This window comes from Notamacropus eugenii, chromosome 5, assembly GCF_028372415.1.
Source record: "Notamacropus eugenii isolate mMacEug1 chromosome 5, mMacEug1.pri_v2, whole genome shotgun sequence".
Classification (NCBI taxonomy): Eukaryota; Metazoa; Chordata; class Mammalia; order Diprotodontia; family Macropodidae; genus Notamacropus; species Notamacropus eugenii.
Window position 1 is genome coordinate 457,927,133 of NC_092876.1, and position 27,215 is coordinate 457,954,347.

Consider the following 27,215-nt stretch of genomic DNA (forward strand, 5'->3'; position numbering starts at 1 on the left):
CACCTCCCTCTATTGAAAAGAAAGAAAATCCTTATAATCAATATGTGTAGTCAAGAAAAGCAAATTCCCAAATTGACCACATCCAAAAATATGACTCATGCTTCATCTGGAGTCCGTCACCGCTTTGTCAGGAGCTTGGTGGCACGCTTCATCCTGGGTTCTCTGGGACTGTGGTTGGTCATTGCATTGATCAGAGGTCTCAGATCTTACAAAGAGCTTTCATAGATGTCGAAGGGCAAAATAGTGCCAGGTCAGCTTTACAGATGTGCTGAGGAATAGCAATAAATGACATAGCTTTTTTGAAACTTGCCAGGTATCTTAGCAAAGAGCGATTCTTTTAGCTGAAGAGGCTCTCTGGCTAAACTCCTCTCTCTGCCCTGCCCACCCTTTTATGGGCAGGGCTATCCTTTCCCAGCTCTTCCCTTTTATGCCTGACTCTTTCTAGTCACTGACCTCTATTGTAGGGAGGAAGGCAGGTGGAAATCTTTCCTTGAACAGCCAGTAAGAGTCAAACCTCAGGAAGGAATATTTCCTGAAGCCGTCACTTCTTAGGAAAGCAACTCTGGTCTTCAGTCTTCTACCCCTCAAACGCTTCTCTCTGCAAAGGACCTTTTGGGCTTGCTTTGTATCTATATGTGGTCCAGATTAATTTAGTCTCTTCCTTGCCTTGGGGGACCTAAAATAATAAGTATGGAACAAAATCTCCGGTTTCTCTTGAATTCTCAACTGGTAACCCCAGATGGACTCCCCTAGCTCTTTTCTGGGAGCTTTTACCTAATCTTTTCTGCTCCTGCCAGTTTCCTCACTGTGACCCTGTGCATATCTGTCTCCATTCCTCCTTCCACTTTCCAAGCTCCTTCTGTGTGGTGGTTGTTCCCACTAGAATGTAAGCTGCTCAGAGACCAGAACTATCTCCTTATTATTTGTACTCTGGTTAGCACAGTGTCAGGCAAATGGTAAGCATTTAAATACATGATTCCTCTATCTCTCTATCCCACATCGATGAACCCCATCTCCCCATCCATCTGTCTAACTCATCTTTCTAGCCATCCACCCATCTATGTATCTATCCATCTCTCCACTCCCATGTGTCCATCCACCTACTTTATCTATCCATCCATCAATCCACCCCATCCATCTATCCATCCACTCGGTCTGTCTGTCTGTCTATCTATCTATCTATCTATCTATCTATCTATCTATCTATCTATCTATCTATCTATCATCCATCTACCAACCTATTTCCTTTCTATATGTTCTATCATAACTTTCCTCTCAACTGCTTTTGAGCAAATGACAATACATATATAATAGTAATGCTTTAGTTTACCCTAACCTTATCTTAAAATGGCCTTTTGAGACTAAGTAGAAAAAAATTTAGGGTTAGGGTTAAAAAATGTAAAATAGGTTTTGATGAAACTAAGTTTTGGAATAGATACATGCTCTCTCTAAATACTTTCCTTCCCTCTTCTCACAAGATTTCTGCTCTTTCCCTCCTTCAGGACTAGGGGAAATGGTGACTGTCTTTCCCAGGGGTTGAACAAGGTTCCCAAATGCTCAAGTAGAGAATATGCTAGGAGTCTGGGCTGCTTTCTAGTGACTGACTACATATACATATCCCATATGAGTCTAACAACAACAAAATAGCCATCATAGCTAGCATTTACATAGCATTTTCAGGTTTGCAAAGGGTTTTACATATATTATCACATTTGGAAATGAGGAAACTCATACTCAGAGGTGAAGTGATTTACCATGATCAGACACCAAGAATCAGAAAATAGATTCGCACTCAGATCTTCCTGTGAGTCAGTACCCCATTGTATCTACCCAGCCACAATGGAGGCTCATCAGGTTTAAGTGACTTACCCAAGGTCACACTACTAATCAGCAGAACTGAGACCAAAACTCAGATCTTTTGGCTCTAAAAGCAATAATCTTCCTCCTGTGGGAGGATAACCCTTTGCTCTCTATGTGTCTCAGAAGGGGCTGGTACCTGTGATCAAGTCTTTCTGCACAACATGTAAGACTCTTTGCTTCATTGTCTGTGAATTCTACCTCTTGGATCCTTCCAGTGACTTTTTTTCAAAAACCAAAAAAAGGCAAGTCATGCCTGATTGCTCTGCGTTAAGTTACCTGCTCAGTCCCTGTGGTCCTCCATTAAGCAACAGCTCCAGGCCCTGGGAGAGTGTATGAAGTGAGGTGGCAAAGCATAGACTCAGAAGAAAAAGCAGCTGTATGAAGAAGACCCTGCGTGTGCTCTGAACGGTGAGCTGGTAGAAAAACATGACATTTTGTTGTATCAAAATTTTATTTTGGTTTTTTATTGTAAATTTTGTTCTATCAAAAACTGCTTGAAAAATCACTTCATTTTTTTTATTATGAACTAGAAAATCATCAATAAACATGAACTTTCCATGTACAAAGAAGGCCAGGGGGAAAAGGAATTGTATAAAAACAGCATCTGTTGGAATACTGCCTAGTATATTCATGGCACTGCCAGACATGTGATGGCAGCTAAAAGGATCATAAAGACTAGTCCTTCACCTCAAGGAGAGCCTGTGCTGTCATTTTTTAATGTCCTTTCCTCCTTCTGATCTCAAATCATCCTTTCTTTCCTTATGCCCTTATTCTAATCTATTCTGCATTAGATTTCTGAGTTTTCAGTCGTTATTGTGTGACTCTTCAGTCATGCCTTATTCTTTGTGATTCCATTTAGGGTTTTCTTGGCAAAGATACAGGAGTGGCTTGTCATTTCCTTCTCCAGCTCTTTTGACAGATGAGGAAGTGGAGGCAAACCGGGTTAAAAGACTTGCCCAGAGTCACACAGCTAGTAAAAAGGGTCTGAGGGTGAATTTGAACTGATGAAGATGAGTGTTCCTTGATTCCAAGCTCAGTGACTATCCACTGCACTACCCAACTGCCCTTGGAGAGCAGATTACCTCTAAGCAATTTGCATAACAGGAAGAAGCTATTTGATCTGAGAATTCTAGGATTCTGAACTTCTGGATTCCAGAGATTGGAGCAAACATGGTATAACCAGTACATCTTTGAGGATCAAAGGAAAGACTATTCTGTGACAGATAAGGGAGGGCTATCAAGGGTTAGGGTTAGCCCCAGCCTGAGGGAATTTCCAAATAAAATTCAGCTCTTTTCCCATCTTCCCCTTAGATACCTACATGCCCACAGACACAATAGTATTGTCAACTGTTTCCTATTTGTATGTTTCTTAACTCCCTCTGTGATCCTCGGTGACAGTGGAATTCAGAAGGGACATGTCTTTTTTCCCTCATTAGAGGGTAACTACCTTGTGGTCGTTTAGCCCCCTCCGTTTCCTTTTTCTGGGTTTCTTTTGACTCGTTTATTGTCTTTTGCGATCTTTTCATCCTGAATGCTTAGAAGTCACCTGTGGTATTTCAGGTCCATTTTTCCCTGTGTAGTATTATACTTAGACACGCGGAGAAAGCAGTTCTTGGTCGTGTTTCTCATTTGCCTTTTGGGGTATTGCACTCTGTGATTATATCCCCTTTATAGAAGTTTCCTCAAAGTTTGGTGTAATCCCGATTCTGGTTCCTTGGGACTTGAACCATTTGCTTCTGAATGCTCACAGTATTTGGAAGCTCTGGATTTTGACAATGAGATTCATGAATATTTCCAGTTCTGGATTTCTTTCAGGAGGTGAGCAGTGGATTCAGCCTATTTTCACTTTGTTCTTTGGTTATAATAGATCTTGATAGGTTGGGGTTTTTTTATAATTTCTCAAAATATAGTATATAGGTTTTTGGTTTGATCATGGTTTTCAGGAAGTCTGATCATTCTTAATTTATCTAGCCTGGATCTGTTATTCAACTAATTTTTTTAAAATAGTTGATGCCTTATATTTTTCTTCAGTGTTTTCAATTTTTTACTCAATTTATTCACATCTCTTCTTTTCTCATGAAGTCAATGACTCATGATAGTAGTACGATTTTTTTTAATTGGTCTATTATTTAGGTAAGGTTTTCTACCTTCCATTTTATTTCCTCCGGAGCTTTTACTTCAATTCTAATTTCTTTTTTAATCCAACCATTCTTGCAGTGCTTGTGGCCAAGCCATTTCCCTCTCTCTGGCTCTCCCAGTATTTCTTGTGCTGTGGTATTCTCTGTCCACATTTACCTCCTGGGTTTCTCTCAGTCCTTAGCATTTCTTTCCTTGTGCCTCTTCTTGTGTTTTTTTTGGTTTATTCTGATTTTCCCTCCTGCAGCCCCTTTCCCAAAGCTTTCAGACTTCAGGTCTCTGTACCAGGGTTTATGCAGTATCTCTCCTAAATGCTGCTGGCTCCTCACTGTCCCCCACCCCCCCAAACTTTAGAGTACATGGACTTTTTGTTGGCTTATTATCTCGTCTGTGATCAGCTCTTTATTTCAGTGTACGTGGAAGAGCTGGGCTTCTCCACACCCTTCCACACTGTCATTTGAAATAGAAGTGTTATGGGATAAGTATTCTCACTGAGTTCATGTGAGGGATAACTGGTAGTGAATAATTATCACAATGCAGAGATTCTAGAGGTTAAAACCTATGGGGGTTTTTTTAATGCTTAAACACAGATTTAGGGCTCAGAGAAATAACACTGAATGCCAGCTGGAGTTCTGACAAAACATCTACAGAGTAAAATTGCATCCAGGACATAAAGAAGTCATTTTTAACCTAAAGCAAACTTGTACATAGGGACAGCTAGGTGGCACAAGAGCAAAGCACCAAGCTGGGAATCAGAAAGACCTGAGTTCAAGTTCAGTCTCTGATACTTGCTAACTGTGTGACCCTGGGAGTCACTTACCTCTGTTTGCCTTAGTTTTCTCATCAGAAGGAGATGGCCAACTGCTCCAGTATCTCTACCAAGTGAACCCCAAATGCCCCAAAGAGTAGGGCACAACTGAGCGATAACAACATAAAAGTCACACAGATCTCTAGTCAAAAAGACTGTTACAAATTAAAGTTCCCAAAGTTCAGACCTACAGGGGGCTAACTGAGAAGGGAGATTTAATATGGCCAAGGTTTCCCACTGCATCCAGGGCCATCTCCAGTCATCCTGAACTACATTGTGCCTCTGGATCCAGACAGCTCCAGAGGAGAAAGTGAGCCAAGGCCACTTTGCACAGCCTCCCCCACTTCCATCCAATTCGCTTGCAAGTCATGACATCCCCTTCCTAATGTCACTGGTCCTCTTCTAGAACAAAGGTCAAACCACAACACCCAACACTCCATCTCTGTGACTTTTTTTTGACCATCTATGGCTGGCCTCCTACCCTGAATGCACTCCTACCTCACCCCTGCCTTAGAATCCCTTGTTTCCTTCAAAAATTTGCTTACCAGACACCTTCTACAGAAAGCCTTTCCTGATCTCCCTGTCTCCAAGTACCCCATCCCAATTACCTTGTATCTAATTTGCATATACTTTTTAACATACATGTTTTTCTCTCCTGATAACTTCCTTGAGGAGGGTAAAGTTTGTCTTGGTATTCCCAGAATCTAGCATGATGCCTGTGTCAGGTATTTCATTAGTGTTTATGGGTTGATGTATACTGGGAAAGCACACACACACATTAATTACCAGTTAGAGCTGGTAAGTCTGGGAACCATTCATGGAAGAGGTATGATTTAAGCTGGGTCTTGAAGAATGGGTAGGAGTTTGATAGAAAAGAAATTGGATAACACACCAGGTGGAGAAAACTGTGTGAGCAAAAACCTGAAAGGAGAAGTTCCCCTTTACTCATCTCTGCACTGTCCAGACACATTCTTCAGTCTAGCTTCTCCTCTACCCCTCCTAGGAGGCTTAAAAGAGCATGACATTATTGACATACAGGAAGAAAAGAGGGTGAGGTGCTCCAGGGTGAGATTACTCCTTTTAAGGTCTCTAGGGGATCCAGTCTGTTTTAGTGGCTGATCCCTAATGCAGACAGTTCTTGCCACCATCAAAGGACCATGAGATCAATAAGAAGATTGCTTCATTATCCCAAAGCACTCAAGCCCTTCAGTACTGAGCTAGGCACCACTGGACATCTAGAAGCAGTCAAGGTAGATGTTCTGTGGGATATACTCCAATCTAATCCCTGCTACAAGAATAAATGCAAAATACATACAAGATAATTAAATGGAAGGTAGTTGGGGAAGGGAAGGTTACTAGGAACTGGAGGGAACATAAACAAGAGCTTTGTGGAGAAGGTGCAGCAACTGGCTCTTGAAGAAAGAGAGGTATTTGGTGAGGTGGAGTTCAGAAGGGAGTGGATAGCAGAAAGGAGGGATGACCAGCACAAAGTCAGGAGATGCTGTAGCATATCAGGCTCAGAAAGTCTCGTTTAAAGTGCTGAGAGATGATTATTCATAACCAATTATGGGGGAGATTCAGACTTTTTCCGTGTCCCATTTCCTCATTTGAAGCCTAGCCTTCGAAGGACACTACTGACCTCACTCAAACATTTACCTCACCTAGACCATCTTATCTAGGTGAATGGATGGATTCTGGTCCATTGTGTTTCTCTCAGACAGGTCTGGGAAAATGTGGATCTCCATTTTGTCAGACAGGTGATACGGATAATTCTCTTGGAGCAAAACTGAGTGATCCCAGTCACGTCCTCCAGCCCCTCATTAGAATAATTAGAGGGGGGCGGAGCCAAGATGGCGGAGTGAAAGCAACGACTCACCTAATCTCCTGGAAAAACTCCTCTGGATATATCTGGGGGGAGAGTCTGACCAGACTTTGGAGGTGTAAAATCCAGTGGGTGACGGACTTTGACGGATTCGGAGCCCAGGCTGGACCGGCGGGTCCACGGGAGGGATCTGTTCCGCGGGGGTAAGACCCCGGCGCACAGTGCAGCGCGGTCAGCGCGGCAGGGCGGAGGGGACAGCCCGAGAGTGGCGGGCGAGACCAGCGGAGCAGGAGATAAGCCAGGCCGAGCCGGTGAGAGCCGCTGAGTGCCAGACATCAGCGCAGCAGCCCTTGAAATCTTCAGCCTGAAGACGGACTTCAGTGGGTCACTACTTGAACTTCCAGGAACTGGGATGGCAGAGTGATCAGTAAGTGCTCTCTCCTCCCCCCTGATGACCCTGAGGGAACCATAAAATTCTTCCCCAGATTAATCCTGGATCAGCGGGAACAGCAGAAGGGGGCGGGTGGTCTCATAACACCAGAGGCTGGAAAAGTGGCAAAGGGGGATTCTTCCTACTGTGGTGGAGGCTATCTGGAGGGACAGACGACCCAGGGCAGAGAAAATTCGCACTGAGACCCAGGCAAGCCTCAGCCCAGGAGACGAGCCCCAGGAGGGGCGGGAACACGCGTTAGCTTCTAGGCGTGCCCCAGCCCTCCAGGGGAAAAGGGAAGACAATAGGGAAGCTGGGATTACCATCCCCTGACCGTGCCTTTGCCTCAAGTCAGCTGAGGAGATAGCCTGAGACCAGACCACACCTCCCACACACCTAACAGGGTTGATCGGGGAAACAAAAAACAAAAGCCTGCTTTTAGCCTAGACACACATCAGCTCAACTTAAAGATCTGTACCTTCTGACTGAAATAACCAAAAGCTACAACACTCAGCCAACATCATGAATCGGAAAAAGCAGACGAAAAGTGAAAAAACCATAGAATCTTTCTATGGGGATAAGGACCAAAACACAAACACCAAAGAGGTTAGAGCTGAGACTGTACTTCCATCTGAAACCTCAGATGGGACTATGAATTTCTCGCAAGCACAACTAGATTACCTGGAACGTCTGAAGAAGGATATAAAAGAAAAACTGGCCAATGATTTTAAAACTATAAAAAAAGAATTCACTGATGAGAACATCACCCTGAAAAAGAAAATTGAAGAAATGGAAAAGGAAGTTCAAAAATTAACTGGAGAGAATAATTCCCTAAAAGGAAGAGCTAATCAAATGGAAAAGGAAACCCAAAACCTAATTGGGAAAATTGATCAGATGGAAAAGGAAACCCAAAACCTAACTGGGAAAATTGGTCGATTGGAAAAAGAAGTACAAAAATTAAATGGAGAAAATAGCTCCTTAAAGGGAAAAATTGGTCAGATGGAAAAGGAGATGGAAAAGCTAACTGAAGAAAACACTACGATGAAGATTAGAATTGGGCAAGTAGAAACTAATGACTCAATGAGGCAACAAGAATCAGTCAAACAAAATCTAAAGAATGAAAAGATAGAAGAAAATGTAAAATATTTAGTTGGAAAAACAACTGACCTGGAAAACACATCCAGGAGAGAAAATCTAAGAATTATTGGCCTGCCAGAAACCCATGATGAAGAAAAGAGTCTGGACAATATCTTCCAGGAAATCATCAAGGAAAACTGCCCAGAAGTACTAGACTCAGAGGGCAAAATAGTCATCGAAAGAATCCACCGTTCCCCTCCCGAAAGGGATCCCAAACTCAAAACCCCAAGAAATATAGTTGCCAAATTCCAGAGCTATCAAGTGAAGGAGAAAATACTACAAGCAGCCAGAAAGAAACAATTCAAATATCAAGGGCACACAGTCAGGATCACACAGGACCTTGCAGCTTCTACATTAAAAGATCGAAAGAATTGGAACCCAATATTCCGTAAGGCAAAGGAGTTGGGACTTCAACCAAGGATCAACTACCCAGCAAAGTTCAGCATAACATTTCAGGCAAGGAGAAAGTCATTCAATGAAATAAGGGATTTCCAGAGCTTCCTGACCAAAGCACCAGAACTCAATAGACAATTTGATCTTCAAATGCAGGTCTCCAGAGAATCATAAAAAGGTAAACAGAGGGGAAAAAACAAAAACAAAAACTTGCTACTCAATTAGGGCAAACTGTTTACCTCCCTATAAGGGAAGATGATACCTGTTAATCTTGAGAACTGTGCAGCTATTATGATAAAAGGGATATATGTAGAGGGAACGGGCATAAAGTAAATGATGTCATGTCAAAAATATGATTTAAGTATGAGAAGGGAATGTAATAGGAGGTGTGGAAAGGGGGAAGCAGAAAATGGCAAATTATATCACAGGAAGAAGTACAAAACTATAGTAGAGGGAAGGAGGGGAGGGAGATGAGCATTGTTTGAGAGGTACTCTCATCTGATTTGTTCAAAGGAGGGAACAATAACCTTAAGCAGATAATCCTAACTAGCTCTATAGGTAGTAGGAGGGGAAGGGGAAGAAAGGGGAGGGTGGCTAAAAGGGAGGAAAGAAGCAATAAGAGTAAAGGGGAGTAAAAGGGAGGGGGGCTAAAAGAAGGAGGGGAAGACTGCAGGAGGAGGGGGAGAAAAGTGAATACTATTGAGGAGGGGAAGGGAGACGGGAGAGTTAAAAGCACAAATGGTGGGAAAGAGGTTGGAGGGAAATACACAGATTGTAATCATAACTGTGAATGTGAATGGGATGAACTCTCCCATAAAACGGAGACGGATAGCAGAACGGATTAAAAGCCATAATCCAACAATATGCTGCTTACAAGAAACACATTTGAAATGGGGGGATATACATAGGATAAAGGTCAAAGGATGGAGCATAATATATTGTGCCTCAGCTCATGTAAGAAAGGCAGGAGTAGCAATCCTAATCTCAGACAAAGCAAAAGCAGAAATAGATCTAATCAAAAGGGATAAGGATGGAAACTATATCCTGCTAAAAGGCACCATAGACAATGAAGCAATATCATAACTAAACATGTATGCTCCAAGTGGTATAGCATCCAGATTCTTAGAGGAGAGGTTGGGGGAGTTGAAGGAAGAAATTGATAGCAAAACTATACTAGTGGGGGACCTCAACCTCCCCCTCTCTGAACTCGATAAATCCAACCTCAAAATAAACAAGAAAGAGGTTAAGGAGGTAAATAAAACTCTGGATAAGGTAGATATGATAGATCTTTGGAGAAAATTAAATGGGAATAGAAAGGAATATACTTTTTTCTTAGTGGTACATGGAACATTTACAAAAATTGACCATGTACTAGGACATAAAAATCTCACAATCCAGTGCAGAAAGGTAGAGATAATCAATGCATCCTTTTCAGATCATAATGCATTAAAAATTACATGTAATAAAAGGCCATGGAAAGAGAAACCAAAAATCAATTGAAAATTAAATAATCTAATTCTAAAGAAGGGTTGGGTTAAAGAAGAAATCATAGAAACAATCAACAATTTCATTCAAAAGAATGACAATAGTGAGACAACATGCCAAAACTTATGGGATACTGCAAAAGCAGTTATTAGGGGAAGTTTTATATCTCTGAATGCTTACATAAATAAAATAGAGAAAGAGGAGATCAATGACTTAGGCTTGCAGTTGAAAAAGCTAGAAAAAGAACAAATTGAAAATCCCCAAGTAAATACCAAATTAGAAATACTGAAAACCAAAGGAGAGATTAATAAAATTGAAATTAAGAAAACTATTGAATTAATAAATAAAACCAATAGTTGGTTTTATGAAAAAACTAATAAAATTGATAAACCTTTGGTCAATCTGATTAAAAAAAAGAAAGAAGAAAACCAAATTACTAATATTAAAAATGAAAGGGGTGAACTCACCTCCAATGAGGAGGAAATTAAAACAATAATTAGAAACTACTTTGCCCAACTTTATGCCCACAAATTCGATAATCTAAATGAGATGGATGAATATTTTAAAAAATACAAATTGCCCAGATTAACAGAAGAGGAAGTTGATTACTTAAACAACCCCATCTCAGAAAAAGAAATTGAACAAGCCATCAATGAACTCCCTAGGAAAAAATCTCCAGGGCCAGATGGATTCACAAGTGAATTCTATCAAACATTTAAAGAACAGTTAATTCCAATACTACATACACTATTCTTGAAAATTGGGGAAGAAGGAGTCCTCCCAAATTCTTTCTATGATACCAATATGGTTTTGATACCCAAACCAGGAAGAGACAAAACAGAGAAAGAAAATTATAGACCAATTTCCCTAATGAATATAGATGCAAAAATTTTAAATAAGATTCTAGCAAAACGAATACAGCATCTTATCACGAGATTAATACATTATGATCAGGTAGGATTCATACCAGGACTACAGGGCTGGTTCAATATTAGGAAAACTATTAGCATTATCGATCACATCAACAACAAAGCTAACAAAAACCACATGATTATCTCAATAGATGCAGAAAAAGCTTTTGACAAAATACAACATCCATTCCTACTAAAAACATTGGAGAATGTAGGAATAAAGGGAACTTTCCATAAAATAATAAGCAGTATCTATCTAAAACCTTCAGCAAGCATTATATGCAATGGGGATAAGCTAGATGCATTCCCAATAAGATCAGGGGTGAAACAAGGTTGTCCATTATCACCACTATTATTTAATATGGTACTAGAAATGTTAGCTGTAGCAATTAGACAAGATAAAGATATCCAAGGAATTAAAATAGCCAAAGAAGAAACTAAGTTATCACTCTTTGCAGATGATATGATGATTTACCTAGAGAATCCCAGAGATTCAAGTAAAAAATTACTAGAATTAATAAACAACTTTGGCAAAGTTGCAGGGTACAAAATAAACCCACACAAATCTTCTGCGTTCCTATATATTAGCAACAAAGTCCAACAGCAAGAGATAGAAAGAGAAATCCCATTTAAAGTTAGGGTAGACAGTATAAAATACTTAGGAGTCTACCTGCCAAAACAAACCCAGGGATTATATGAACACAATTACAAGACACTTTTTGCACAAATAAAGTCAGATTTAAGTAAGTGGAAAAACATTAGTTGCTCATGGGTAGGCCGGGCTAATATAATAAAAATGACAATTCTACCCAAATTAATATACTTATTTAGTGCCATACCAATTAAACTATCAGACAATTACTTTCTAGAGCTGGACAAAATAATATCAAAATTCATTTGGAAAAACAAAAGGTCCAGAATATCAAAGGGACTAATGAAAAGAAATGCTTGGGAAGGTGGCCTAGCGCTACCAGACCTCAAACTCTACTATAAAGCAGCAATTATCAAAACCACTTGGTATTGGCTAAGAAACAGAGAGGTAGACAAGTGGAATAGACTTGGCACTCAAGATGCAGTAGGCAAGGAATATAGCAACCTTCTGTTTGATAAACCCAAGGACCCCAGCTTCTGGGATAAGAACTCATTGTTTGACAAAAATTGCTGGGAAAACTGGATAACAGTGTGGCGGAAATTAGGCATAGACCCATACCTGACACCGTACACAAGAATAAAGTCCAAAGGGGTACATGATTTAGGTATAAAGATTGATACCATGAATAAACTGGAGAAGCAAGGAATAGTGTATTTATCAGATCTATGGAGAAGGGAAGAATTCTTTACTAAAGGAGAGATAGAATGCATTATGAAATGCAAAATGGATAACTTTGAGTACATTAAACTGAGAAGTTTTTGCACAACCAAACCCAATGCAACCAAAATCCGGAGGGATGTAGTAAATTGGGAAAGAATTTTTACAGCTAAGCTCGGGGATAAAGGCCTCATTTCTAGAATTTATAGATAACTGATCCAAATGTACAATCATACAAGTCATTCCCCAATTGATAAATGGTCAAAGGATATGAACAGGCAATTTTCAGAGGAAGAAATTAAAGCTATCTATAATCATATGAAAAAATGCTCTAAATCACTATTGGTTAGAGAGATGCAAATCAAAACAACTCTGAGGTACCACATCACACCTATAAGATTGGCAAACATGACAGAACAAGAAAATGATAAATGCTGGAGAGGGTGTGGGAAAGTTGGAACACTAATTCATTGTTGGTGGTGCTGCGAGCGCATCCAACCATTCTGGAGAGCAATTTGGAACTATGCCCAAAGGGCTACAAAAATGTGCATACCCTTTGACCCAGCAATATCGCTACTAGGACTATATCCCCAAGAGATCATAAAAATGGGAAAGGGTCCCACATGTACAAAAATATTTATAGCAGCACTCTATGTAGTTGCCAAAAACTGGAAGTCAAGGGGATGTCCATCAATTGGGGAATGGCTGAATAAATTATGGTATATGAATGTAATGGAGTACTATTGTGCCATAAGAAATGATGAACAAGAAGACTTCAGAGAGGCCTGGAAGGACTTATATGACCTGATGCTGAGTGAAAGGAGCAGAACCAGGAGAACTTTATGCACAACAACAACCACAGTGTGTGAGAGTTTTTTCTGGTAGACTTAGATTTTTGTAATAACACAAGAACTTCTTACCAAAAAAAAAAAAAAAAAAATCCCAATGGAGGATCTCAAGGCAAAATGCCTGCCACACTCAGAGAGAGAAATATGGAAGTCACTCACATATTGTAGCAGATCATGTTTGTGTATGTGTATGTGTTTGTGTATCATGTTCTGATTTGTTATACGATTTCTTTCATCTATCTTAGTCTGACTACATAGCATGACTATAGTGAAAATATACTCAATAGGAAAGTATATGTAGAATCTATACAGAATTGTATGCAGTCGTGGGGAGGGAGGGGGGGAGTGAGGGGTAGGTGGGGGGGATAAAATCACAATTGTATGGCAGTGACTGTTAAACATTACAAAATAAAAAAAAAAAAAGAATAATTAGAATAAGCCCCCCCCTCCATAATATTCCTTCTTCTCCTTACTTAACCAATCAGAGTAGATTTCCACCCTCAGGAGCACCCACTCTCCCAAGGGCACATAAGGGTTAAGTGAGTTCCATGAGGGGTCTTTGGTCTCAGAGAGACAGCCAAATGGCCATCCTTTTTGTGCTTCTGATCCAATATTTTTCTTCTTTCTATTTTCCCCCCAATTTATTAATTTGTTTTCAATTTTCAACAATCACTTCCATAAGTTCCAAATTTTCTCCTCTTTCTTCCCCCTTCCCTCCCCAAGACTCCCCAAGTCCTTATACGGGCTCTATACATGCGTTGCTATTAAACATCTTCACATTAGTCATGTTGCATAGAAGAATTAAAGCAAAAGGGAGAAACCATGAGGAAAACAAAACATAACAAAGGAGAACATGCTCTGCTTCATTCTGCGTTCCAACTCCATAGTTCTTTTCTGGATGACCATTCTTTTATTAATAATATACTAGCATTATTAATAAAATGATGAATTACCCAGAAACAATGTCTCTTGCACTTTTTATCTGTCCCAGCATGCTGCAGACAATTAGAGGGAAACATAGGTTAGCTTTACAATGTGTACTATTTGTTACATAGATTTTCCAAATAAAGTAAACAGTGGGAAATGGAAATTTGTGGTTTTATATATTGCACTGCACATATAGAAATGTTATTTTTTTGTCCTTTTGTATTTAAGTTCAAAATGAATAAAAATTTTAAAAAGAAAGAAAGAAGGTCCATTAATCTGGACTGTAGAATGCGGAAAGAGAAGTAATATATAATGAGTCTGGAAAGAGAGGATGGGACCAGGTTGTCAAGGACTTGAAAAGCCAAGCAGAGCAGTTTATATTTTATCCTACGAACAATACAGAGCCACTAGAATTTATAGTTTTGGGGAATTTTGTTGTCAGGTCTGTGCTAAAGGAAAGTTGTTTTGGCAGCAATGTAGAGGATGGATTGGAGTAACGCTGTGTGTTCTGGAGGCAGGGGGACCAGTGAGGAGGTTAAAGCAGTGAGCTGGAAAGATGAAAAACAGTGTAGACGTGAACCAAGGTGGAAGCTGTACAAACAAGAGAGAGAAAAGGGTAGCATGAGAGAGAGGTTGTCATGGAAATTGTGGTTTTGGCAACTTATCGGACGTGTGGGGTGAAGGGTGAGTAAAAAGTGGCGAATAATGCTGAAGTTATGAACTTGGGAGACTAACAGGATTCTGCTGCCTTCTACAAAAATGGAAAGTTTAGAGGAGGGATGGGTTTGGAGGGGGAAGGTTTTTGAATTCAGTTTTGGACATGTTGAGTTTGAGATGTCTCCAGGATATCCAGTTTGAAATTCTCAATAAGCATGTGGTATTGAAATTCAAGAGAGAATAGGGTTGGCTACTTAGATGGTTGGGAATGGTACATAAAAATAATAAAAATTAAAATTAAAAAATACAAGTGATACATAAGATAAAGAAAAGAAAAAAAGCCGGTGTCTGTGTATGTGTGTGCAGTTGTGTGTATGAGAGACAGACAGACCCAGAGAGAGAGAGGGAGGGTGGGGGAGAGACAGACACAAGATAGAGGGAGAGGGAGAGAAAGGGGTAGGGGGAGAGAGAAGAAGCACCAGGACAGACAAAGCTTTGGACAAACACACAAATTTAAGTGGTATGATATGGATGATGATCCAGCAAAAAAAAAAAAAATTGAGAAAGATTAATCAGACACATCGGAGGAGAAAAAGGAGAGAAAAGTCAAGAAAATCCAGAGAAGAGAAAATATCCAGGAGAAGACAGAAGTCCATAGTCAAAGGTAGTCTATAGGTCAAGAAGGATGAAAACTGAGAAAAGTGGCCAAGTGGATAGAGCTCTGGGCCAAGAGTTAGGAAGACCTGAGATCGAATCCCACCATGCACACTTAATAGTTATATGACCTTGGATAAATAACTTGAAAAACAATAAACTTTTTCTGCCTCAGTTTCCCCATCTGGTAGATGGGGAAGCTTCTACTTCCCAGGGTTGCAAACCTTGAAGCGCTCCATAAATGCTAGCTATGAGGATGACAGTAAGATGGTTGGTCATTATGGAGAGAGCAGTTTTAGTCAAATGAGAAAGTTAGAAACCAGAATGAAAAATGTTGAGGAGCACTCGGAAAGGCAGTAGAGGCAATAAATGTACACAGATTTTTTTTTTAGGAGTTTGCCTGAAGAAAGGAGAAATACAGAATGTTGACTATAGACTGATGTTGTTCAGGTGTGTCCGACACTTCATGGCCCCATCTGGGGTTTTCCTGGCAAAGGTCCTAGAGTGGTTTACCATTTCCTTCTCCAACTCATTTTACAGATGAGGAAACTGAGGCAAACCAAGAGACATAAATAACTTGCTCAGGGTCATATAGCTAAAAAATGTCTGAGGCTGGATTTAAACTCATGAAGATGAGTTTTCCTGACCCCAGGACTGGAACTGTATCCACTTCACCACCTAGCTACCTCAGAATAGGTAAAAAATATTACACCAAGTAATAGTCAGGAGGAAGCCAGGTGGTGCAATGGCTAGAACACTTGACTCAGAATCAGAAAGACTTATCTTCTTGAGTTTAAATCCAGCCTCAGACATTTACTGGCTGTGTGTGTGACCCTGGGCAAGTCACTTAACCCTCTTTGCCTCCGTTTCCTTATGAGAAATGGGATCATGAAGAGTCAGAAATGACTGAACAACATGTTTTCAACAGTGGTATCACCAATTTAGAGAGTATGGCATTTTTTGGTAACTTTTGTTGAATGCTGACAGACTGCTTTCCAAAAGATATTATGCCAGTTTGAAATTCTACCAGACATGAATTGCTTCTCCGCAGCCTCGTGACCACTGAGATTTGTTATTTTAATGACTTTTTCCAGCTTCATCTCAGCTTTGGCTTAGTTTGCATCTTTCTACATAGTTCCTAAGTTTTCCAAATTGGGCTTTGTTGTCCTTTCTCTTTTGTAGGTTGCTCATGTCCTTTGACCATTTTGTTTATTTATCATTTGGGATTGGGTGTTGTCCCTGAATATTTTTTTGGAACAGTTCCTCATAAATAGCAGTCTTAGTTGGCGATTACATTCCGGATCTAAAATGACCTTCAAATGTGTTCAGTTATCAGGTTTAAAGTTGCATTTCCTATTTCTTGTTCATTGGCCAATGCAGTTATTTTAAACATTCAGGATGTCTGTATGAACATGTGTATGTATGCATGTATATATACATATAGAAATGTATTCATGTGTGTTTAATGGAGTTGTTCTTATTAAACTGTTGGCTTTCCTGGAATAGCCCTAGCCTGATTCCTTTTCCAGGAAAGTATTCACTCCATAGTAATTCCAGATGCTCAAAAGTGCTTTGGGTGGAACCCCGGGATTCTTTTGTGTTGAAGGCCACCCAACATTTTTCAACAGTCCGTACATAAGTGATTCATTAGTAGGAATTAAGTCAATCATTGCATGTAAATTTTTCAATAATTTTTTAAATAGTATGTCAATGTCCAGAGCTCTTTATAGTATTATGAAGACTATTGAAGCTACTTTTGTGTGTTCTAGACACACAGCATTGACTTATCTTTAAAGTAATGGCTATTTTGACATTAAACACTTTGGAAATGGTGAACATGTCCCTCCTTCTTAAGTTTTCTTATGAGTAGGTATAGGTCCCCAGAGTTTCCTTGAAACTTGTTTGGTTGAGACACTTGGTTTCAATTTCCTTTCTCTTCCTTTGCACACTGAGTATGAAGCACCCCCTCCCTGCATTTATTGGGCTCTTGCGCTAATTTTTATTTTCCTGCAATAACCTGCTTTAGAATTTCCTCTTCCTCTATTAAAAAAAATAAATTCTTTTATCTTGGCATCATGAGTAGCCTTACCATAAAGTAAGAGTCTTATGATGATTTGAAGATTCCCCATTATTTGTGTGTCAACTTGTGTGAGGTGAAGTTGGTGTTTAGGGGGTTGGTTTGTGGTATCTCTCATTCCAAGTTTTGCTGGGATGGAGTCTCATGAAATGATCTTCTTTCACCTTGTCTCTTGTTGTGTTTAATTGTATTATATCTTCTAGGTATGGATGGATTTTTGAAAACCAATGAGAGACAAAGATTAGCCAAGGAAAGGAGAGAGGAACGAGAGAAGTCCCTTGGTAAGTTGTATTTAGGCTCTTTGGGCTGGAAGGAGGAGAGAGAGTGAGCCTAGATGAGAAACTGAAAGGATCAGAGAGAGCCCTCAGCTGGTGCTAGAGGTGAATTCCTATGGGGCCGGGAGCCTTTTTTTTGGCTTGTTTTGTATCTTAGTGGGCAGTATCATGCCTTTCTCCTGTTATGGAGAATAGGAACCCAGAGATGTTTTCTGTGGGAATGGAGGAAAGCTGTGTGTCCAAAGGCAACAGGAAGAGAGCCAGAGGAGAGATAAACAAATCAGAAGAAAGAGGGAGGACGTGGCTGTTAGAAAGGATAATATCTGCTGAGTAAGTGGCCGAATTGGTGCTCTGAAGGAGGAAAGCTCATCAGCAGACTAACGAAGCATTATTTAAAAATACAGTCTTTGAAAATGTGACACAAAATACAAGGGTTTTTGAGATATTCAGCTTTGTCGGGGCATACTTGAGCACATTCTGTTCATACGAGAGATTTTTCACAACAGAGAATGACAGATGGTTACGGAGGGAAAGACTGAAAAAGAAACAACGCAGAAAATTTCTTTCTCTTTTTCTTTTTAATTACTTTTTTTTCCAATCAATGAAAATCTGCCCATTCTTTCCGTCTTCTTTTTACCTTCCCTCCTCCCCATTGAGAAAGAAAGGAATAAAAAACCCATGTATGGTTTGGACCAGTTATTTTCAAACATTTCTTAAGAGAATTATAAAGAGGAAAAGATAGGGAATCCAGAATAATAAATAGAAGAATTGTCTTGTGGTAAGTCTAAGAGAGAAGTGTGGTTCCTGGCACACGGAGCTCAGTGGAAGGGGAGAGAGGGAATTTGTAGTGGGACTTGGTGTTTCTTTCTTGACTTTGGCACATATGTCCTGGATGGGAAAAATCCAATTCAATCATACAAATATTCCTTAAATGAAAAGCGGCTGGGGGTGAGGTGAAGGGTTATGATCTAGGTTTTCACGGTTCCCTTGCCCATGGAAAGGAGTTAGAAATAATAGTATCACAGGCCAGAAAGGAAAGGTAGTCCTGTGCGAAATGGAGGAGAGTGTGTTGATATGGTGTGCTTATGTACCGTGTGTGGGAGGAGGGAAAGGTGAATCCTTGTACCTCTACAATTCAATAAGAATGATTCGAAAGATCCTGAGATCACAGTCACACCTGGTAGGTTCTGGGGAGAAAGAGGCAGAAGAGGAAGTTTAGATTTGAGGGTCTAGATCAAGGGTGGGGAACCTGTGGCCTTGAGACAACATGGTGCCCTCTAGGTCCTTGGGTGGAGCTTTTTGACTGAGTCCAAGTTTTATAGAACAAATCCTTTTATTAAGGGGATTTGTTTTGTGAAGTTTGGATTCAATCAAAGGGCCAAACTTGGACCTAGAGGGCCACATGTGGCCTCCTGGCCACGGGTTGTCCACATCTGCTCTAGATTTGATTAGGAAATACTGAGTCTAAGGAATTTTTGGTGGTGATGAAGTTCAAAATGTAGCCACATCATTCTATGGGACAAACTCAAATAAATGAGGATAGATAGAGGTAGAGGACTTTTAGCCTGAAATTTAATTTCCTCATGTCCATAGAAGAGTTCCACAAGGAAATATCCGGACTGAGGCCTATGGTTGCAAAAATACCACAACTTTAAAAGTGTCTAGTGCTAGTATCCTAATAGACCACAAGGTTCTGCTAGTACTATCACCTTAAACATATTCCTTAACCTCCCCAGGCTTCAGATCCTCATATGTAGGACTCTCCCTTTTACTCTCATTTCTCCCCTCTTCACTTTCCCTTTTCTCTCCTAACCAGTTATAACTTTTAAAGGAGCATTACTGAAGCATATGTTTAAAATTATTTATTATAATTATTGCCTATTTTATCTTCCCTGTTCTTAATATTGCAAATGAGGCCATTCATAGTCCTTTCCCCTCAAATTAACCTAAGTTAAAATGATTTTTTATATATGGGTCACACAATTTTTTTGTTACTCTACAGCCCCTTTTGGGGGAAAAAATAGTTCTCCACTTTCGATGGAGAGGAACTTGTCACTACAAGCATTTGGGGGATCCTCTACATAGATGTAGAAATTTTTTATGACGAGGCAGGGGCAGAAAGAGTGAATCAGAGAGGGAAATGCTTATAGGAAAGGAAAGGCGTAGGAGGTAAGTAAGATGTGAAAAAAACACCAAGATCCACAGTAAGGGAATTAGGAAGAAAGTAAGACCGTAGGTTACTGAATCATGAAAATATCCTCCTAGAGTCTATATTCTGTTGGCCACATCACACACATGTTGTTTGTCCCTGCCTTTGTGTAGGAATCTAGTGAGACCTAACGCTGTTTGTGGTTTTGCTTTTCTGTTGGTGTTGTTTTTCCTAAGCTGCCAGAGAGCAACAAATCCTGGAGAAAGAGAGAAGAGCGAAGCTCCAGTATGAAAAGCAAATTGAAGAGCGCTGGAGAAAGCTGGAGGAGCAGAGGCAGAGGGAGGATCAGAAGAGAGCTGCTGTGGAAGAGAAAAGAAAGCAGAAGCTCCGGGAGGAGGAGGTAAGATCGACCCAAGGACCCAGCGGGGATGCCGGGCGGTGCTTGGCCTGATACTCCCAATTCTTCCACCTCATAGCTAGAATTCCTTGGTTTGTCTTATGTCTCCCATGGATCGTAGATAGAGAAATAGGGAGATAGGTCAAAAATTCATTTATTTAATGCCTACTCTTTACCAAGAATTGTGTTTAAATGCTTGGAGATACAAAGGGAGACAAAACAAACAGTCCCTGTCCTGAAGGAGCTTACAGTCTAAAGGGGGAGACAACAGGCAAACAAGTGTGTACAAATAAGAAATGTAAGGATAAGTTGGAGGTAATTTTAGAGAGGAAGCACTGGCAATAAGGGGCCCTGGCAGAGGTCTTTTGGAGAAGGTGGGACTTGAAGGAAGCCAGGAATGTTAGGAGGTAGAGACAAGAAGGAAGGGGATTCCCAGCATGGGGGACAGTAAGTGAAAATGGCCAGTAGTCCTGAGATGTGGAGTGTCATGTGACAGGACTTCTTAATTAGTGGATAATTTTATGAGATTGAATAGGAGCCCTGGTGAAAAAATAGAATTTCGCATTTGAAATTGCATATACTTAAATTTTATTATAGTACTGTGTCTCATCATTATCTGTTCTCCAATTACCTTTAAAACCAGTTTTAAATTTTTTTATATGAATAATTTTATATTTTCAGAGTTTAGTAACAGAGGGCTCCATTAGAGAAAGCTTATTACTGAAGTTTGAAAATATGTTTAGAAAGCTTACTTAAGCTGTGTATTTATTTAACAAGAGTATGCCAAGGATGTCCTCATAGGCTTACAGTTGGGTGATAATCTTTCTTTATGCATAATGTATAAAGAGTCATCATTTTTTAGTGTGAATAATGTATGACAGTCAGCTTTATAGCAGGCAAAGAAGCCTTCATGAATTCAGTAGTATTTAAGATCTCTGAATATAGTTTGACAGTCTACTTTTGCCCTTTCTTTAAAACAACGATATCCACAACGAAACACAAGAATATACTGTGCTCTAGAAACAGTGACCTTTGGCAACTGAAAATTTCAAAAATTCTTCCTAAGATATGAGAAGCAGATCTGAGTTACTATCTTAGTAATGATGCTTTGGACCAAGTGTTTCTCCTCACCTTGGGTGTGAAATGTGTACTAGGGAATGTCCCCATCGGTAAATAGACAGCATGGCAAGACTTGGGGGAAAACAAGCATAATTCAGGATTTCCCGTCTGAGTACAAGTTTCTGGGCGATATCAGAGCAATTTGCCTTCTTCTACTTCTTTCTCTGTGCCCTTCCTTTGGTGAAGCAGGGTGATAGGGTACCAAGAACATTGGACTCTTGCTAGGTATGGCAGTGGATAGAGTGCCAGGAAAGGAGTCAGAAAGACTCATCTTCATGAGTTCAAATCCAACCTCAGACATTTCCTAGCTTTGTGGCCCTGGGTAAATCACTTACCCCTATTTGCCTCAGTTTCCTCATTTGTAAAATGAGCTGGAGAGGGAAATGGCAACCACTCCAGTATCTTTGCCAAGAAAAACCCAGAAGATATCAGGAAGAATGGGACTGACTGAAATGACTCAACAAGCCACTACTCCTGGGTCTGTCAATGATTCCTGATCTGGGGGGTGGGGGAGAAGGAAGGTAAGTGAGGGGGGGGTGAGTTCTGGTCCCTCCCTGCCTGTAGGAAAGGGAAGAAATGCTAGGAAGGTACTCGTAGGCTTATACCTTCCACTAAGCCTGAGAGATGAAATCTTCATGGGTTAACTCCCTAGTGATGCTACGTGTGCCTGGACTTTAAAGTGAATGTCATGGCCACAAGCACATACGTGAGATGCTTCTAGGGAAATACATGAGTCTTTCTGATGAGCTTCCTGTGAGAGAGAAGCAGGACAGGCACTGGAGAGAGCACACCTGAGGCCTGGAGACCATTGCAACTATGCTGTATCACTGCAGCGAAGATCTTACCCAGTTCCCTTCCTCTCTTTCTCCTCATACTAGACTATTCTGTGTCCACAGAGTTAGAAGGGCTTGAACAGATGAACACTGGCAACTGTCCCATTTGTCCTCTGGTGTCTGAATATTCTGACCAATCCCAGTCAGGACCTGGGATACTTACCTCCCCCTCTCCCCTCAAGTGGTATACTTGCTCTCTACCTTCAATAGTCAAGCTGGATTGCCTTCTCTGCTGTGCTAACAGCCATGAATTTTCCTTAGGCAATGCACTCCACCTCATCCGAAAAACGAGGTTTCGTTTCATCAGAATTGCAAAAACACCAACAATTACTTAGTCATCTAAAGCATTCATACATTTTATTATTGCTTTTCCATTCTCCACATATTGACTCCTAGTACAGAAAAAATGATTCTTTTAGGAAGGGTCACTGTAGAGTCAGTTTAGATGTTTCCAAGATGCTAATGTAGCATTATATACTCTGGAAATGTTAGCCATCGGAGTCTGATTTCTGAATAGCTTTTTGTTTGTGGCTTTTTGTGTGTGTCTGTGCTTGACTTAATAATTAAAGAATCCTTCTAGCCCTAGCTGCATTTTGAGAGGTTTGGTGGCTTCTACTTAATTTTCTTAAGTATTCTGATGAAGAATCCCCATTTATCCCTGTGCTCTGCCCAGCCCAGAACGCATCTGAAGTATTGTGTGCAAGTTGGCCCATCACATTTTAGGAGACACATTGACAAACTGGAGCATGTCCAGTGGAAGGAGATAGAAATCATAATAACACAACCAGCATATGGTGCTTTAAAATTTGCAGTGTGCTTTACATGTTAATTCATTGAATCCACCACAACTTTGAGAGGTAGATACTGTTATTATCCCCGTTTTATAAATGAGGAAACTGAGGCACAGAGGAGAGTCCAAGACAAGACTAAAGTTAACTCCAAACCATCTAGCTGCCTCTAAGTGTAGAAAGAGGATTAAACACCATTCCATACAAGGAATATTTAACCTAGAGAAAGAAGATTTGGTGGCACACAATCGCTCTCTTCAGATAATTGAAAGATTCTCTCATCCAGAGTAGCAGAAGCTCTTTTGACTCTTAGTTAGTCAGCAGTAACTCAGATATCCCACCAAGCACATTGAAGGACAAAGTTGGTCTTATTTTGGCCCCGCTCAGGAATGGGAGTGGAGGAGAGTCTTCCAATATGGGAAAGTGAAGATCATGGCTAATGACTGAAGAAACTAGACACCCCCAAGCTCCATCCCTTTCCCCAAAACAGAACGTTTGATCAGTGAGAGTTCAAAGAATCACACTGTAGTGAACCATGTCGATATGGCTTCTGATGCAGTGACATAGTCAGAGGTGAAACATTGGCCTTTGGTGCCAGTGAATAACATAGGCAGATCTGAGTTTGTACAGAGGGGACACCAAAAGCTTTCCAGAGGAAATATCTTCTTCACACTTGACGTAGATAGAAGAGCTGAAGCTTATATTAGGAATACTATTAGGAACTCTGTGGTCACAATGCCACCTTAATTCATTGACTTCCAACTCTAAAGATAAAGGAAACCATGTCTGGTCCAAATTATCAGTGAGCCAACTGCTGCTTTTCAATTGGGAAAAACATTTGGTGCAGAAAGTAATGTGATGATCTTTGACCTGGTAGGTCACCCTTCTAATGTCCACAGCCTTCACCAGGCATCTCTAGTCATCCTGATCTATATCTCACCACTGGACACAGATGGCTCCAGAGGAGAAAGTGAGGCTGGTGACTTTGCACAGCCCTGCCTTACTTAAATCCAATTCACTTGCAAGTCATGGCATCACCTTTCTGATGTTATGGTTCTCTTTGAGAATGAAGGACAAACAACAGTCCTTACCACTGAAGAAAAGGAGTCATTGAAATCAAGTCTACAGCTGGGGATGTGGGATCTCCATTTGAATGATGCTCACCTCTTTTTCTAGCCCTTACCGCTCTCTACCTCCAGTCTTGAATCTCCAGCTACCTATTAGATAGCTCCAACAGGATGTCCCATACACATCTCAAACATGTCTAACACTACTCATTATCTCTTCCACCCCATCTGCCCCCTGCCCCCTCAGCCCTTTCCTATCACCATTGAGTGAACCAATACCGTCCCAGTTACCCAGGCTTACAACTTAGGTATCATCCTCAGCGGCTCACTCCCATAAACAATCAGTTACAAAGTCCTGTCATTTCTACCTTCATAAACTCCCTCGTATATCCCCTCTTCTCTCCTCACATAGTGATGTCATTCTGGTTCTCTTTGAGAATGAAGGATGACCAGCACTGCTACCATGCTGCTATAGGCCCTCATGGCCCCATGCTTGGACTATTGCAATAGCCTGCCCCACTCCATTTTAGCCCTCACTCAGCCGTCATTGTGATCTTCCTACAGCTCACTTCTGACTATGACTGCCTCCTCCCCTTAATAATCTCCAGTGTCTCCCTGTTATTTCCAGGTTCAAATAGAAAATCCTCTGTTTGGCTTTTTAACCTGGCCCCTTCCTGCCTTTTAAGTGTTCATAATTTCTTATCCTTCCACACCAATCCATGGACACTGACCTTGCTGTTCCTCACATAAGACATCACGTTCCCTAAAACTCCCAGCATTTTCACTGGCTGTCCACCATGCTGGGAACTTTCTCCCTCCTCATCTCTGTCTCCTAGCTTTCTTCAAGTTTCAGTTAAACTCCATACTTCTTCTGCTAGAAACCTTTCCCAATTTTCCTTAATCCCTTTGAGATCACCTCCAGTTTATTTGGTATATATATATAATTTGGGCAGCTGGGTGGCACAATAGGTAGAGCATTGGGCCTGGACTCATCTTCCAGAATTCAAATCTGGCCTCAGACAGTAATCTGTGACCCTGGGCAAGTCACATCACCCTGTTTGCCTCAGTTTCCTCATCTGTAAAATGAGCTGGAGAAGGAAATGGTAAACCACTCCATTATCTTTGCCAAGAAAAACCCAATGGGAGGGAGAGTCACAAAAAGTTGGACATGACTGAAAACAACTCAACGTCAATCATAGAAATATCTCGTTTATACAGAGTTTTTCCGCGCTGTCTTCCCCATTGGACCGTGAGCTCCTCGAGAGCCAGGAACTGGCTTTTTGCCTTTCGTTGAATCCCCAGAGCTTGGCACTGTGCCTGCCACGTAGTAGACACTTAATGAAGGCCTGTGAATGGGACCTGTTCAGTAACATACTGGACCCCATGGAAAACTCAGGCCCCAGCTAAGAAAAGATTTTATATTTTAAAGTACGGTAACACTTGGTTTTAAAATGTAAAAACCGTCCTTACATGGAAAGGCCAAACAGAAACAACGTAGATCCAACCTGGGTTGTAGTTTATCAAACCCTGCTGTAAGAGATTCCTCATGTAACCCCATTCTCAAATTCCACTGGAGAACAGCCTGAACCAGGTAGATAACACTGTTTTGGTGGCTCGTTCCATGTGCATCCCTAGGATTCAAAAATGTCTTCTGGATTTCTTCAGTGGCAAAAATGTCAATCCTAACGATGTTCCTTTATGGTACAGCTGTTCAAGCTACCCTCTTGTCCAGGAGAAATCTGAGAATGTTCCATACTTGCAGCTATTGGGTCTCGCTCCCCTTTTCCTCATTGTTGAAACTGCTGGTGGAGTTAGACATTAGTAATTAAATGAAATACCACTGTGCTCATGAAGCAGATGCAGACCTTGAGCTCACAGGTATCCTCTCTGCTCCAGAGAGGTCCTCGGATTGGAGTGACCTTTGACACTGATGCAGATAATATCACCTGTGGAGAAGGCCACAGATAAAGAGAATTAGATTGCCAATATTAACAACAACTACACTGAACACATGGTCCCAGAAATTGGAGGCTGATGTCGAGAAGCAGGGAGATGTCCCTTCCAAGAACTCACTTGAACCTTACACTTTCCATATTAAGGCTCTAATGGAGGAACTCTAAGGTGAAATGGGTGAGCGAGACACACAGAAAGTCCTTGACAAACGTAATGAAACAATCGACCAGCTCAATAACAGCCAGCCTGCTGTGAGAAGGAAGGATTTGAGCATCACGGGAAAAAGAATTGGAGAAGATCTATAACCGCATCGCACCAAGTGGAAAGACTTAAATTTGTAGCCAAGACTGGGTGCAGTAGCAGTTAAAAGTCACATTTGAGCTTTGGGTGAATTCTAGGCATTTGTGGATACTTGAAAGCATGCAGAGGGAGAGAAGTGAACTGCAGCACACTTTATCAGTGCTGTCAACAAGTGGAATTGTAATTCTTGCCCTGGAGAAGAAAAGTCTATTTAAAACTAGCATTACAAGGGGGAGAAAAGTCATGCTGGTTTGAGAGCAGGAAGGAAACAAGGATTTGTTATGTGACTCTGGGCACTTCACTTAACCTCTGTCTGCTTTAGTTTCCTCAGTTGTAAAATGGGTTTAGTAACAGCACCCACTTCCCAGGATTGCTGTGAGGATTAAATGAGATACTTGTAAAGCACATAGCACAGTGCCTGGCACATAGTAAAGTGATTTATGAGTGTTTATTCCTTCCTTCCCATTAAATACCTACTATATGCTGGGCAAGGGCAAGTAGATAGTAAAGTGGATAGAATTCCTGGCCTGGAGTCAGAAAGACTGATCTTTAAGTTCAAATCTGGCCTCAGACACTTACTAGCTGTGTGACCCTGGGCAAGTCACTTCACCATATTTACCTCAGTTTCCTCATCTGTAAAATGAGCTGGAGAAGGAAAGGGCAACAAATCACTCCGGTATCTTTGCCAAGAAAACCCCAAATGGGGTCATGAAGAATTGGATACGACTGAAAATGCTCAGTACTAAATGCTCTGCAGCTATTATCTTTTTCTAATTTTAGACTCCAACGCCAGAACACAAATACAGAATAGAAAGGAAAAACGTATCATAAACTTAAATACAAACTTCGAAAGAAAGAAAAAAGCATGTCGCATGCATAG

At 40.8% G+C, this 27,215-nt stretch overlaps 1 protein-coding gene across 5 annotated transcripts in view; it reads left to right on the forward strand.

Annotated features, from left to right (window-relative positions):
- MAP7D2 (MAP7 domain containing 2) overlaps window positions 1-27,215 on the forward strand; it is a 182,478-nt gene that overhangs the window by 91,885 nt on the left and 63,378 nt on the right. For all 5 annotated transcript variants that reach the window (XR_011968256.1, XM_072615305.1, XM_072615306.1 and 2 more), the window contains exons 2-3: window positions 17,658-17,735; window positions 20,115-20,278. Coding sequence is in view for 4 of the 5 variants with exons in the window: in XM_072615305.1 (XP_072471406.1) it covers window positions 17,658-17,735; window positions 20,115-20,278 (242 nt within the window). In the remaining variant the exon portion in view is untranslated. The remainder of the gene's footprint in view (window positions 1-17,657; window positions 17,736-20,114; window positions 20,279-27,215) is intronic.